Source organism: Balaenoptera physalus (assembly GCF_965194825.1).
Source record: "Balaenoptera physalus genome assembly, chromosome: 7".
Lineage (NCBI taxonomy): Eukaryota > Metazoa > Chordata > Mammalia > Artiodactyla > Balaenopteridae > Balaenoptera > Balaenoptera physalus.
The window spans coordinates 111,298,918-111,313,072 of record NC_138886.1 but is presented as its reverse complement, the minus strand read 5'-3'; the positions used below and the strand labels follow the sequence as shown (position 1 = coordinate 111,313,072).

At 36.6% G+C, this 14,155-nt stretch overlaps 1 protein-coding gene and 1 long non-coding RNA gene across 3 annotated transcripts in view; one reads left to right on the top strand and one right to left on the bottom strand.

Moving 5' to 3' along the window:
* LOC309664125 overlaps positions 1 to 14,155 on the top strand; it is a 764,383-nt gene that overhangs the window by 680,319 nt on the left and 69,909 nt on the right. The gene's annotated exons all lie outside the window — the stretch shown is intronic.
* Positions 1 to 14,155, bottom strand: part of PPP2R2A (protein phosphatase 2 regulatory subunit Balpha) — an 83,784-nt gene that overhangs the window by 6,907 nt on the left and 62,722 nt on the right. For both annotated transcript variants that reach the window (XM_082468978.1, XM_082468979.1), the window contains 4 exons: positions 9,309 to 9,474; positions 2,961 to 3,073; positions 2,059 to 2,236; positions 63 to 227 (listed from right to left, as the gene is read on the bottom strand). In XM_082468978.1, coding sequence (XP_082325104.1) covers positions 63 to 227; positions 2,059 to 2,236; positions 2,961 to 3,073; positions 9,309 to 9,474 — 622 coding nt within the window. The remainder of the gene's footprint in view (positions 1 to 62; positions 228 to 2,058; positions 2,237 to 2,960; positions 3,074 to 9,308; positions 9,475 to 14,155) is intronic.

The following is a 14,155-nucleotide window of genomic DNA, read 5'->3' as shown; positions in this document are numbered from 1 at the left end:
TTACCATGTCTGAAGACAAACAGAAAATGTTATCATTTGAAAACAAAATGCAATTAACTTACGTTTAGAATGCCTATCACAGAGGGCGGATGCCCTCATGTCACATAACCGAATAGTTCCTTTACTGCTGCTGTATACAAATGTGTTACAACTGTTTGGATGGAATTCTGCTGCTGTAATCACCTCTGTCAGCTCCTCCATATTGGCAGGCTTGATATCCACAATATCTGGACAGCATTTTATTAAGGAATTTCCACTTAGAAAAAAGGTCAAGCATAATTTTATATTTTTCAAATCTAAAATTAATTCATAGACTTAAGCACAACTATTAATTCTAAACTGCATATTACTACTTACATGAGTATAAATCCCAGAGGGATCAAAACTCTTAATGCTTGAAAAAAAAGTCTGAGACAAAAACACGGGCGAATTTTAAATCACCTTAGAATGTAGAGGTCTTTTTTTTCTGAGTATGATACAAACCTCAGAAGCCATAAAAAAAAGACTGATACACCATCTTCCTAAATATTAAGAAGATATTCCTAAATATTAGTGTACACTCCAAACAAAACAAAAGGAAAAATCTGAAAGGTGGCAAAAAAGGGAAACTGTTTGCACACAAACAATGGAGCTGATTTACTTGATGTCAAAAAGGTGCTTTAAAAACAAAGAAATTCCAATAAGAATATATGTAAATCCAACGAAAAATATGGGAAAGAACAAAAAGAAATATAAATGGTTGAAAAATATGAAAACATGCTCAAATCTACTCAGGATGAAAGAAGCGAATCAAAACAACAAGAGAAGTTTTCACTAACTAGACTGCTAAAGGTATAGGAAAACAGGCTCTTTTATACACTATAAGCATACCTCGTTTCACTGTGCTTCGCTTTTATTGAGTGTCACAGATACTGCATTTTTTTATAAATTGAAGTTTTGTAGCAACCCTGCATCTAGCAAGTCTATCAGCGCCATTCTTCCAACAGCATTTGTTCACTTTGTGTCTCTGTCACATTTTGGTTATTATCACAATACTTCAAACTTTTACATTATTATTACATTCGTTATGGTGATCTGTGATCAGTGATCTTTGATGTCACTACTGTAATTGTTTTGGGCTGCCATGAACTGTGCCCACAAGATGGTGAATTTAGTCAACTGTTGAAAGGACAACCAAGGGCTTAGAACATTACATAAACTTAGTTGATAAAGCAGCAGCAAGGTTTGAGGGTACTGACTCCAGTTCTGAAGGGAAGTTCTACTGTGGGTGAAATGCTGTCAAACAGCACTGCAGACTACAGAGAAATCATTCATGAAAGGAAGAGTCAAAACTGACGTGGCAAACTTCGCTGTTGTCTTATTTCAAAGAAGTTGCCACAGCTCCTCCACCCTTCAGCAACCACCACTACAGGGATGCATGTATTGGTAGAGTATGAATAATAGTAGAGTGTTAATTTTTCAAATGATACCTATTTGGAAAGACATACATTAATACTAGTTATAATAACTAACATTTATTAAGAACTTAAATACTTAAAAACAAACATATATACATTTCTGTATTTATATGTACATAGTATATGTGTGTGTATATATCTCATATATCACACACTTGATTATGCACAGAAAAATTTCAGGAGGATAACAAACAATGAAAATGAGGATTAGGAAAGTATTTATACTGTCATGCACCATGACTTGTATGAATTTCTTTTTCCAATCTTATTTTTATAATTAAAAACATTTTTTAAGGATAATACTCCACATATTTGTTTCTGTTACAAGAAACAGCTATTTAAAAAATTTTCTATTTTCATAGGTACAAACAGATGAATTCCTTAAAATTCTAAGAATCCAATTTTTAAATTGATACATTATGCTTTTTATCAAATAACTTCAGCCAGTGTTTAATCACTTAAACACAAAGAAAAAATGGTATAAAGTAAGAAGCTACTATAAAAAGAATCAAAACACACTAAGGAGAGATGAAAATAAATCCAGTATGGGCACAACATGCATTCTTTACCAAACACCGAAAAAAAGAAACCAAATGGATACTAAAACTCCTGTCTGTAATTTCCAGGTGCCAAAGATTAATCCGCAAATCATCTGCAGATAAATACGTTTCATAATCACTATTAATAGAAATTGAGTTGATGTGATATGTATGAGCGTTGGCAAATATTCGTCGTGGACTGGCCTCAACCATTAGATCCATGGGCCTAAAGACCGGCACCTGTCAATAAGACACATGAAAAACCGTGATTACAAAATGTTTATTGTTTACAAGAGCACTGAAGGTCCAGAACACTTCATTACTCCAGTTTTTGAGGGAACATAAAACAGTATAATATTACACAGATTTAGTTTTATAAAGCAACTGATGTTGACTGCTTATTTAAAGTGTTAAAATGGGAAGAAAAATAAAAAATCTGGAAAATTTACCTTCTTTTACAGATAGCAGTACTATGAGAATTTGCAGTTTTTCCCAGTTTCAATCTTTTGCTTGAAAGACTTGCAAAGCTAATAAATGTTTATAATTTAAAGTGGCTAAAAAGGAAATTAGCCCAAAGCATCTAATTCTTGGTATTTTTTTAATTGCAACTAGAAGATTTAGTCCATTTCTACTTTTTTGATCTCCAAAGAAAGTTAACCTTGAAACTTAACCTTCTAACAGCTGACAAACCATGAGAGCAAAAGAGAGTATGGCGGCACAGTATAAAACACAGGCTTGTGCTGAGTCCTGGTTCAGCCCCTGACCACAGTGAAACCTCTCTGTAGATCAGGGTCTGTTTAAAATTTGAGTTATTAATGTTCTATCTGGTTACCGAATCTTGGGAAGAAGCAGACTGTAATTATTCCTATTCATGTTCTGCTGAGTATCTATAATATATAACAGGAATACAAAACACTATTCATCAGAATTAGAACCTTTTTTTTTTTTTTTTTAATGTACTTACACGTAGTGTAGTGACTGTAGTAGGATCTCTATACCTTCCATCTTCCTCTTTCAAGTTATACCCTTCTGGTCTTTTGTCCCTTTCACTGATTTTCCATAATTTTATTGTTTTATCTGGGGAGAAAATAAAGAAAGTCCTCAAAAAAAAGATTAAAACTGATAGAAGAAGAACATTTTAAGATATATTTAAACACACCATTTCGTATCCCAAGAATAAAATCCCTGATCTGACTTAATAGAAAACAAATTTCCTACCACCAGATGAATAAAAACACCCATACATAGAAAAACAGTACAGAAATCGCACATTTATGTTAATGGCACTCGTAAAATTCCATTTGATATTAAAATCAAGTCAGAGCCAGGTCCTTATCCTTCAAAAGTAATTAAAGCTAGAGGGGAAAAATTGTATATTTATGTACATATAAACACATATATGTCTATACATATATACAAACATATACATATATAATGCTTAATATTTAATTTTTACACAGAGTCGTTAAAATAGCCTACTATTTAGAATAAAAATATCATAAAGAATATCTATCTCCCTTGGTCCCACACTTCCTAGCAGATGCTATCAAACACTCCATAAATTTCTTCATGGGTTTGGAAGGATCTGTTTTTAAAATCTTTCTTTTCCTCTGTTGCATTAGGGATTCAATTCAAGTAAGTAACAGGGCCTGAAAATAATTTACCAATTAAAAGCATACGTCCCCAAGTCCTTCGATCCCTGGTCTGGGAAGATCCCACATGCTATGGAGCAACTATGCCTGTGTGCCACAAATACTGAAGCCCGCGCACCTAGAGCCCGTGCTCCACAACAAGAGAAGCCGCTGCAATTAGAAGACCTCGCACCGCAACTAGAGAAAAAGCCCACGTGCAGCAACAAAGACCCAACGCAGCTGTAAATGAATGAATGAATGAATGAATGTTAAAAGAAAAAAGAGAATATATAGTGTTTTTAAAAACAAGCTTTAATTTTGAAGTAAGTTTAGAGTTACAGAGAAGTTGCAAAGAGTGTTTCCATATACCCTTCACCCAGTTTTTTCTAATGTCAGCATCTTATGCAACCTCAGTACATTTGTTAAAACTAAGAAATTAACATTCTACATTACCATTAACTAAACTCCAGACTTGACTCTGATTTCACCAGGTTTTCCACTAATGCCTTTTTCCTGTTCCAGGATCCAAATAACACCGTATTAGTTGTCAAGCTTCCTTAGTCTCTCTGACTTTACCAATTTCTCAGACTTTCCTTAGTTTTCTTCATCCTGACAGTTCTGAGAAGCAGTGGCGAGGTATTGTGTAGAATGTCCCTGAACTGGGTATGTCTGCTCTTTCCTCATGATCAGACTGGGATCATGGGTTTTTAGGAAGAGCCCAGAGACGAAGCGAGTGTATACATAGTACCAACGTGACTTTTCCGCTGGTGATGTTAGATGTGATCACTTGGTTAAGGCAGTAACTGCCAGGTTTCTCTCCTTCCCCCCCCCGCCATACTCTGTTCTTTGGAAGTGAGTCACTAAGTCCAGTCTACACTTAAAAGGACAACGCAGGGGCTTCCCTGGTGGTGCAGTGGTTGAGAATCTGCCTGCCAATGCAGGGGACACGGGTTCGAGCCCTGGTCTGGGAGGATCCCACATGCCGCGGAGCAACTGGGCCCGTGAGCCACAACTACTGAGCCTGCGCGTCTGGAGCCTGTGCTCCGCAACGAGAGGCCGCGATAGTGAGAGGCCCGCGCATCGTGATGAAGAGTGGCCCCCGCTTGCCACAACTAGAGAAAGCCCTCGCACAGAAACGAAGACCCAACACAGCCAAAAATAAATAAATTAATTAATTAATTAAAAAAAAAAAAAAGGACAACGCAGTTACAGTCCCTGCACAGAGGAATATCCGTCCACATATTATTTGTAACAAGCGTTCCTTCTCCCCACTTTTTATTTATTCAGTCAACCATTTGTATCACTATGGACTCAAGCACATTTATTTAATATTATACTTTGTGTTACAATCCTGAAACTACACTTATAAAAGTATCACATTCTTAATGGCCCTTCTAAGCAAATGGGTATAACACAATTGGAAAAAGCAGTGCATAAAGGTACTGTAGAACTCTGTCATAGAGAGGTAGCAGGGACTCCTCCAGCCTGGCCACCCCTCTCTGCCTGGTGCAGAAGAGCATGCTAAGCTGCCCCTGTGGGTGCCCTTTGCAGAGATGAAGTGTACACAGAGAAAAACTGCTCACTTTACTAACTTGTAACCTAGTATTTCACCTGAACCCTCTGTAATCTTGTTTTTCAGTTATATTGCAGTTAAGTTATATGTGTTTTCTATGTGCTATTTAGTTTATATATATTTATATAATTTAGGTAAAGAGTGATATATTTTAGAATATTTAACCTGTCCCCAAATCTGTAATATAAATGAGCCAAGGCCTGAATTCTACATTTCGGGAGAAATTATCATCTAAATATGATAAGGATGAACACCCCCCCCGCACATACACACCCCCCCATGATTATCTTATGGCCTGTTCAAATGTTTCATCCTTACTAAAGATCCAAATAAAGAAATCATGATATACTTATCAAACATTTCAAATAAGACATAATCAGTGTTTGTGGTTCCTAGTAGTGTTATAGGAATAAAATTCTAAAAAAAAAAAAAGAAAAAAGAAAGAAAAAAACTTGGGTAAACAGATTTTTAAAACAAATTAAACTTCAAAACAAAAATTTTAAAGTGATAAAATTTGTAACTTAAGAGACTTTTTAAAACTTTTAATGGCATAAACAAAGGATCCAGAAGTACTACACAATTTTAGTGTGGTGCCTGGGAACAAGGCAGGTCAGGAATTTTTAAAAAATCAAAATTCTTATGCTCTACAGTAGTGACCTTTTTATCTGGAGTTTTTGGTCCACAGTTGGAGGTACATGAGAATAATCAAATTCCATAAAACTGCATGCAAGATTATGTGAATATACTCGTTTTCTGTGAAGGGGATTATTAGATTCCTCAAAGAGAACTGTTGCTTCCAAAAAGTTAAGAACCACTGCTCTCCAGTGTTTCCCTCCACTGTGAGCACTGATAACTAAACAAGCGTTCCCCAAGTCCAAATCCCGGTGCTCCCCTCACCACAGAGGGTCAGAACAGGGAAATCCATGCTACCAACTCTCCTTTGTGGGTATGTAGCTTTTATATAAAATCCAAAAAGCTTCTTAGTAATAAGCTGTTAAAACACAACCTGTTTACAAGTGAACTTTGTATTATTCATATATTCAAAGACCCAGGGTCAGCAGATTAGAGTCGGATGTTTTTGCAATGTAGAGAAACTGAGGAGAATTCAGAGAAGGGCAAAAGAAGGTTAAAGAGAAAGAGAATGAAACCACTTGAAGAAACATTAAGTGAATAAAGTTATAAGAAGGTGACTATGAAGTTATTTAAGTATAAACAATCTGGGAAACACTGAACAGTTTGTGATGATCGTGGAAAGCCAATACAAAGATGAAAGTAAGATTAATTTTGGTTATTCAAAGCTGGAACGTTTGGTCCTCTTTTCCACCGCTCTCCCCAGTAGTTTCTAATCTTTTTGTGAGTATAAAGACCCATTATGTGTGGGGGGGAAAAGGTACTATTATGCTCTATCTCAGAGAGAAAACTATACAAAATAACAGAAAGATACTGCTCAGATTTAACAGAAGTTGACATTTTTCCATATTTGCTTTCTCTCTTTTGAAAGAATAAAGCTTTTCAGATACAGATTTTTAAGTCCTATTCCTCTCATCCTTTTTCCTATCTCACCATACCCAGGTAGAGCAGTTTGTAAAATGTCCATACTTGTTCTAGCCTTCCACAATGGACTCTATTTTTAGCACAAAAAATACAGCCCCCACCCCAAAATCTGTATTTTACTTAGTATTCATTAACAACAAAAAGACAAAAACCTACAATGCATTGTGCAGTGTCCTTTAAAATAATTTGTATTATTAATCAATGATTTTTCAAATTTACACAGTAATCCTATTTGGGAAACACTGTTGATTCTGTACACAGAAAAATATTACATAGATTCACATAACCCCTGACCCAACCACTGCAATTTCCAGTGGTTTCTCCTTCCACTGAACTTCTGTAGAGTTTAGTGTCTAGAAAGGCTCGTCTGGTTAAATGATGCCTTATCTCAAATCACAGAGGAGCACATGGAAACCTGCATGGAAGACACGTGTGGATATAAATAAGAACTGAAAGAGATTTAAGATTTAATCCATAAGTGAACTGAAATGGGATTTGCTTCCAAATAATACTGAGAAGGAGGGGGAGGAGAAGTACCTGAGAAACACAACTAGTGATGAACTGAGAACTGTTGAAGCTGGGTGTTGGGTATATGGGGCTTCATTATTCTGCTTCAGCTTGTACTTTAAAAATTCCCCTCTATAAAAAGTAAAATGATTTAGCCTATAAGAAGTGAACTGGGACTTCCCTGGTGGCGCAGAGGTTAAGAAGAATCCGCCTGCCAGTGCAGGGGACACGGGTTCGAGCCCTGGTCCAGGAAGATCCCACATGCCACGGAGCAACTAAGCCCGTGCGCCACAACTACTGAGTCCGTGAGCCACAACTACTGAGCCTGCGTGTCTAGAGCCCATGCTCTGCAACAAGAGAAGCCACCGCAATGAGAAGCCCGCACACTGCAATGAAGAGTAGCCCCTGCTCGCCGCAACTAGAGAAAGCCCATGTACAGCAACGAAGACCCAATGCAGCCAAAAATAAATGAATTAATTAATTATTTAAAAAAGTGAACCGCCAAAATTACTAAGAGCAAACACACTTCCTGGGACATTTACTTCCAAAGTAGAAACTACGTAAATGGTATAATTACATATTATTTGTGTCAAAGAGCAGTATCTGAAGTGCTATTTGAAATAACTTAGTTACCTATGTAAATTAAAACTGAACCAAGATTAGAAGCCAACATGTGACATGAGTAAACATATACCCTTCATCTAGGATGCTCTAAGTTACAAGCTTTAAATCATTATTTCTATTTATTTTTCTTTCAGTAAGAAGAGAGGGGAATGCAGTTTATGTAAAAAGAGAGGGGGTAGATGGTACACATTTCAATGGACTTGTTAGGGAGAGCTTTGACAATCAGAAAAATCGGCATCTAAGAGGAAGCAAACATTTATGTTGTCAGCTAGTGGCATCATTCTGGGGAATGCATTTCCAATAACTGGATACAATGGGTGATAAGGCCTAAGGTGGATGAGGGCAGCACTTAATACTGTCTACTGGGTCACCCCCGAAGTCACTTGAGTTTACATTCTGCAAGTGCTAAAGAATGGTGAGGTCTAGGTGCTAAAATCTGATTTTATTAACACCGAGGGGATGAGAAAATGAGAGGTTTTCCCCAATCCTTGTGCCAGCCTCAAAAAACTTTTAATCTAAATTTTTACAGACTATGGCTACCCAGAACACCTGGATGTACCCCTAAATCACTCTAATGCTTCTCTTTAGACTCAAATCCACAGGGATAAACCAGGTCACAACAACTCATGTGAAAAAAATTTAGAAGAACAAAGGAAATGACCCACTTCTTAACCTGTCATAAAGGACTTTAAATTCTGGTAGAGTGATTATACAATTCTAAACCTCACTTAATAACGTTTCCTGAACAAACAAAACAGTATAAGAAGCATCTTCTTACAGCCATAAGGCTCGCTGGGAAGAAGGCAATGAGTCAACTCCGGTTTGTGTCCTTCTTGGATGAGGATCAAGTAGGAAGAGCGCTCTCCTAGAGAGTATCCTGGAATGGGGGCCATCCTTTGACAGAGTGTTTTGTATTTACAGTTTGAAATACTCTTTGGAGAGTTAGGCACACTTAAAAAGGAAGAGGAAAGGAAATCAGTATTTACTGAGCACTCACTATGTACACTAGGAGTCATCACATTTACTCCTCACAACCGTACTGTAACACAGATATTACCATCTCCAGTTTGCAGATGAGGGAAACTTGATTCAGTGTTAGTAAGCTGCCCAAGGTGACTAAGCCAAGAAGTGGCAGAAACAGGATCTGACCCAAACCCAGTGGTAAAGCTCATTCTTTTCACTACAAACCGTGTGGACTAAAAGAAGTGGACACCTGAGGATCTCTTTCATAGAATTTAAAAACTAAAAGACAATAAAAAAGGGAAGACAAAATAAAAGAGTTTACATTCTATATGGGGAAAAAATATTTCCAAATGTCTATTTGCGGAGATCTCTTAACAACTACTCCTCTTTGAAAAGGGGAAAGCATCCTACAGGATATGTGTACATAGTGGGCACATGAAAAGAAAAAATTTACACTTACCATTGGTAGACAATAAAAACTGAGCAGCATTTTTCTGGGGTAACCACCTAATTTTGTTGATCTTTTCTTCTATTTCTAAACTTTTCAAGTAGTCAAACTCTGGTTCATGGCTCTGAAAGGTGCTGTAAACATTATATTCTCCTCTGCTATGAGACTGGATTTTGTTCTAAAATGGAAACAAAAATATTTGGACCAGTTGAGAAATATTTCAAATTAATCAAACATATAGTCAATTCCAACAGATCCTGAATCTTATATACAATTATTATTGTTTTTTATATTTAAAGGCTTTCAAGGAATAAATACAAATGCTTAAAAGAAAAAAAAGGAAAAGCTAAATAAAGCCTAATAATTAGGCCCAATTCATGAGGAAAAGTGTTATTAAAATACGGATCATTCTGCTGATTACTTTACCATTATATATGACATAGTACAGAGGACTACTAAGCATACGTAACAAAAAGTAAAGATTAAATAAGAAAAGCTCATCAGGAACAGCTGGCTGAGGCACACCTTCGTTCTCTGCCCACTGTCTTAAGGATCAGTTCTCTATCCGTTACTGAACATGATGTACTGTCCTCTTCCTTTCCCTTTCTCATGCCTGCCTTTAGGTCATTTCACTGCTGAAAAACTCTTTAAGAGAAGAGCTCTCATAAATGCAACAGCACATCTGACCCCGACCTCCCCCACCCAAGACCACAGTTACAGGGCTCTATTACCCACCGAGCCCACATTCAGCAATATCCAGCAGGCCTCACCCCATCAACAACTGCGTACCCTCCTTGAATTGTCTTTCTTATATTATGAGCCTAGCACGCACCAACGATTTATTTCACTTAGTATCAGTGTGAGTGAATATAATTTAAGCTATTGGATAAAGAGACTACCTGTGAACTTCTTTAGTTAACACGACCTTAGCAAAAATGAGAATTACAACCATGTTCAGGATTTTACCTTTTAATCCATCATCACATAATCAAAAACCTTTCCACTAAAGACATTAAATGTCTAGTTCAAAAAACCAATGGAAAAATAGTTTAAAAGAAAGGTATTATTTATAATCAACTGTTTTAAGTAAAAGTGAATTAGCAAATGAAATGTTTAAGATTACTTGATAATAAGAATGACCCGTTAGTCATTATTATTATTTCTCCTTATAAAAAGAAAACTTTATTGAATCATCTTGTAAGTGTATGTTTTGGGTTGTTTTTTTCCAGTAGCTTGATTACCCGGATTGATCATTCATGGTTACAGTTGTGTGTGGGTCCTCTGACAGTAGTATCAATTATTACTGAGTGGCTTTGCCAATACTGAGAATGCAAAGCATACCATAGAACATAATCCACACTGGGGATATGGAAAGGGTAAAAGTCAAACTCAGAACCTTGGTCTCGTTACCATACTCTTACACCAAATCTGATAACCTAACCCATGTAATGTGTACACGCTAATATCTCACCAGAAGAAATTCCGTAAGTCTTCCATTGAAAGTTACTCAGTTTCTAAACGTTTGTCATGTTACTCTCCAAAAAAAGCTACAATAAGTGTTTTAACTTAAGCAAGAGACTACAATACTATGTACACTAGGTCCCAGAGGTATAGAGAAATTTAATAACACAGAATCTCTGCCTTCCGGTAACTTGTGTGTGTGAAACTTTAGTCAAAAGTAGAAATTAAGGTCCATATAATTCAGATAAGCAAAACAAAGAGCCAAGGTAAGCAGGGCCAAGGTATATGCAGAAACTAGGTCTATCAGGGTCACGCTGTATTTGATGATAAGGAAAAGAAAAGCACAACCATATAAAAATATTTTCTACAACAGAAAAATAACATCATCCTTAAGACTCAAGAATAACTACATGGGTCTAAACATGATCTATTACATGATTCAGAAACAAAATCATTGGAGGTGTTTGGCCGTCTCAATGGATTGCAAGAAGCACTGTTTCTTTCCGACAGGGGAAAAAAAAAAAAAATATATATATATATATATACACATATATATATATGTACACACACACACACACACACACACACACACACCACACAAGGAGAAAGTTACAGCTGACAAGTTAAAGATACATGAGGCATGTGCACTCTCTCCTGAAACTGCTAAAATTACAGCAAATTTTTAAAGACAATGGATAAGAACAAAAAAATAACAGCAGAGATGACAGCAGCAGTAACAAATGAAAGATGTCATAAAACAGAAGCCATAAAACAATGACCGACTTAACGAACCACAGAGAGCCGAACCCTAGCAGACAGTGGGATTTTCCCTAAAACGTGGGGAGGGATGTTTACATTATAATGGTCACGACAGCACTGTTCTCTGCATGCACTAAGTACACTGAGCAAACAAAAAAAAGGAACAGAATCCCATGTCCTCAACACTGTGCCACTCGAACAAGAACGCATCAAAGTCAAAGAAGGCTATTTTATTTTTGTTTTAAAAACTCTCCTACAATCAGAGAGAATCATGATACATTCCAGAATGCCTCATATTTGGGTTTTTCTTGTACAGCTTTCCAGAATCTATTTTCTTAACCACACAATCTATTTATGTGAAATCTTCTTAATGAATTTAGAAACGCTTCATCCCAACACCTGTAATAGTATCTGGCATGTAACAGGCATTCAATAAAAATTTTCTAAATGAACAAAAATAAAAGCAAAAAGAATGAATAAAAGGTGGCACTAGTATGGTAAAGGGAAGCTGGAATTAACCTGGCAAATGGAGTATGGTGCAGAAATTAGGAAGAATGGGTTAGATGCACACACAGCAAGACAGAAGGTTCTGGAAAACACAGCTCTTAGTGATAAAGTAGGGCACAGAATGAGGTGCAAGACATAGTATTCTTCACATACATTAAAAAACACAGTCCACAAAAACAAAATCACACACTTCAACATGGACACAAACAGAAGCCACAAATACATAAAGGATGCTGTATCATGACCAAGTTTTAAAGCCACAATGAAGACAGTGTGGCAGTGTGGTACTCACACGAGAACTGACAAATATACCAATGGAAGAGAACAGATGGCCCAGAAACAGGCCTGAATTTGGACAAAAGTGGCACTGCTGAGCCAGGATGGTCTTCTCACTAAATAGTTTTTGGTTAATTGGCTATTCATATATAATAAAACAAACCCTGACCCCTACTACACCTCAAGCCACTCATGTAAACTGATTTCAGGTGAATCTGAAATATAAATGTGAATATGTCTAGTACAACACTGTCCAAGAGAGCTTTCTGCAAATAGTCTGTATCTGTGCTGTCCAATATGGTAGCCACCAGCCACATGTGGTTACTGAGCACCTGAAATGTAGCTACTGTGACTAAGGAAGTGAACTTTAAATTTTACTTAATTTTAATTAATTAAAATTTAAATAGCCACAGGGATCTACTAACTACCATACTAGAGAGCACAGATCTAAAAGATAACAGAAATGTGTATCTTCCTGGACCTTGGGGTAGAGAAGTATTTCTTATACAGGACAGAAAAAGCAGTTAAGTCTAGAGAAAACATTGATAAACTGAATTATATTAATATTAATAACCTCTATTTGTCAAAAGATACCTTTTCATTTTTTCTAAATGGTAAGTCACAGAATGGAAGATAGATACTTCCAACAAATACAACTGACAAAGGGTTCATATATTCAAAAAGTGCAAAAAGCCCACAAATCAATAAGAAAAATGACAGACAACCCAGCAGAAAACAAGTGCAAGAGATTTTAGTAGGCACTTCACAAAAGATGATATCCAATGGCCAATAAACACATAAAAAGATGCTGAACCTTGGCGTTAATCAAGAAAGTACAAATTAAAACCACCATAAGGGCTTCCCTCGTGGCGCAGTGGTTGAGAATCTGCCTGGCAATGCAGGGGACATGGGAAACGAAGACCCAACACAGCCAAAAATAAATAAATAAATAAAATAAAATAAAAAAAGATGACCTGAAAAACACTTGCTCATTAAAAAAAAAAAAAAAACCACCATAAGATACCCTCATAACCTACAAATATTTAAATTTTAAAATTACTGACAATACAAAACATTGGCAAAGATGTGGAACAGCCAGAATTTTCATATATTGTTCATGAGAATAAGATTGGCAGAACCACTTTTTACTGTGTTGACTACTAAAACTAAATGCCTACCCCCATGACATGATAATTTCAAGCATGACAATGTGCACCAGAAAATGTGATCAAGATGTTCACAGCAGCATTATTAATCCATGAACTGAAACAACCAAAATGTCTGCATCTATTTATAACAGAATGGACAAATTGTGGTACAGTTTTACAAAAGAACATTATATAGCAATGAAAGTGAGAAAATTATTACACAAACATAAACTGAGCAAAAAGGCCAGACATAAAATACTTACTGTAGATTCCATTTATAAAAAGTTCTATAACTACAAGCCAAACTAAGTGTTAGAAGACAGGCTTACAAGGGGAGGAAAGAGAAAGGAATGACTGGGAAGGGGAATGAGAAGGGTTAAAGGAAGGATGGGAAGTTCTGTGTGTGATAATCCACTAGTGTTCTGTGCACTTTTCTGTGTATCTTTCAATAGAGCTTTTAAAAAAATGCAGCATACAAACTGTGCAGCCACTTTGAAAACTGTATGGGCGTTCCTCAAAAAAATAAAAAATAGGGTTTCTCTGGTGACGCAGTGGTTAAGAATCTGCCTGCCAATGCAGGGGACATGGGTTCGAGCGCTGGTCCGGGAAGATCCCACATGCTGCGGAGCAACTAAAGCCCGTGCACCACAACTACTGAGCCTATGTGCCACAACTACTGAGCCCTTGTGCCACAACTACTGAAGCCCG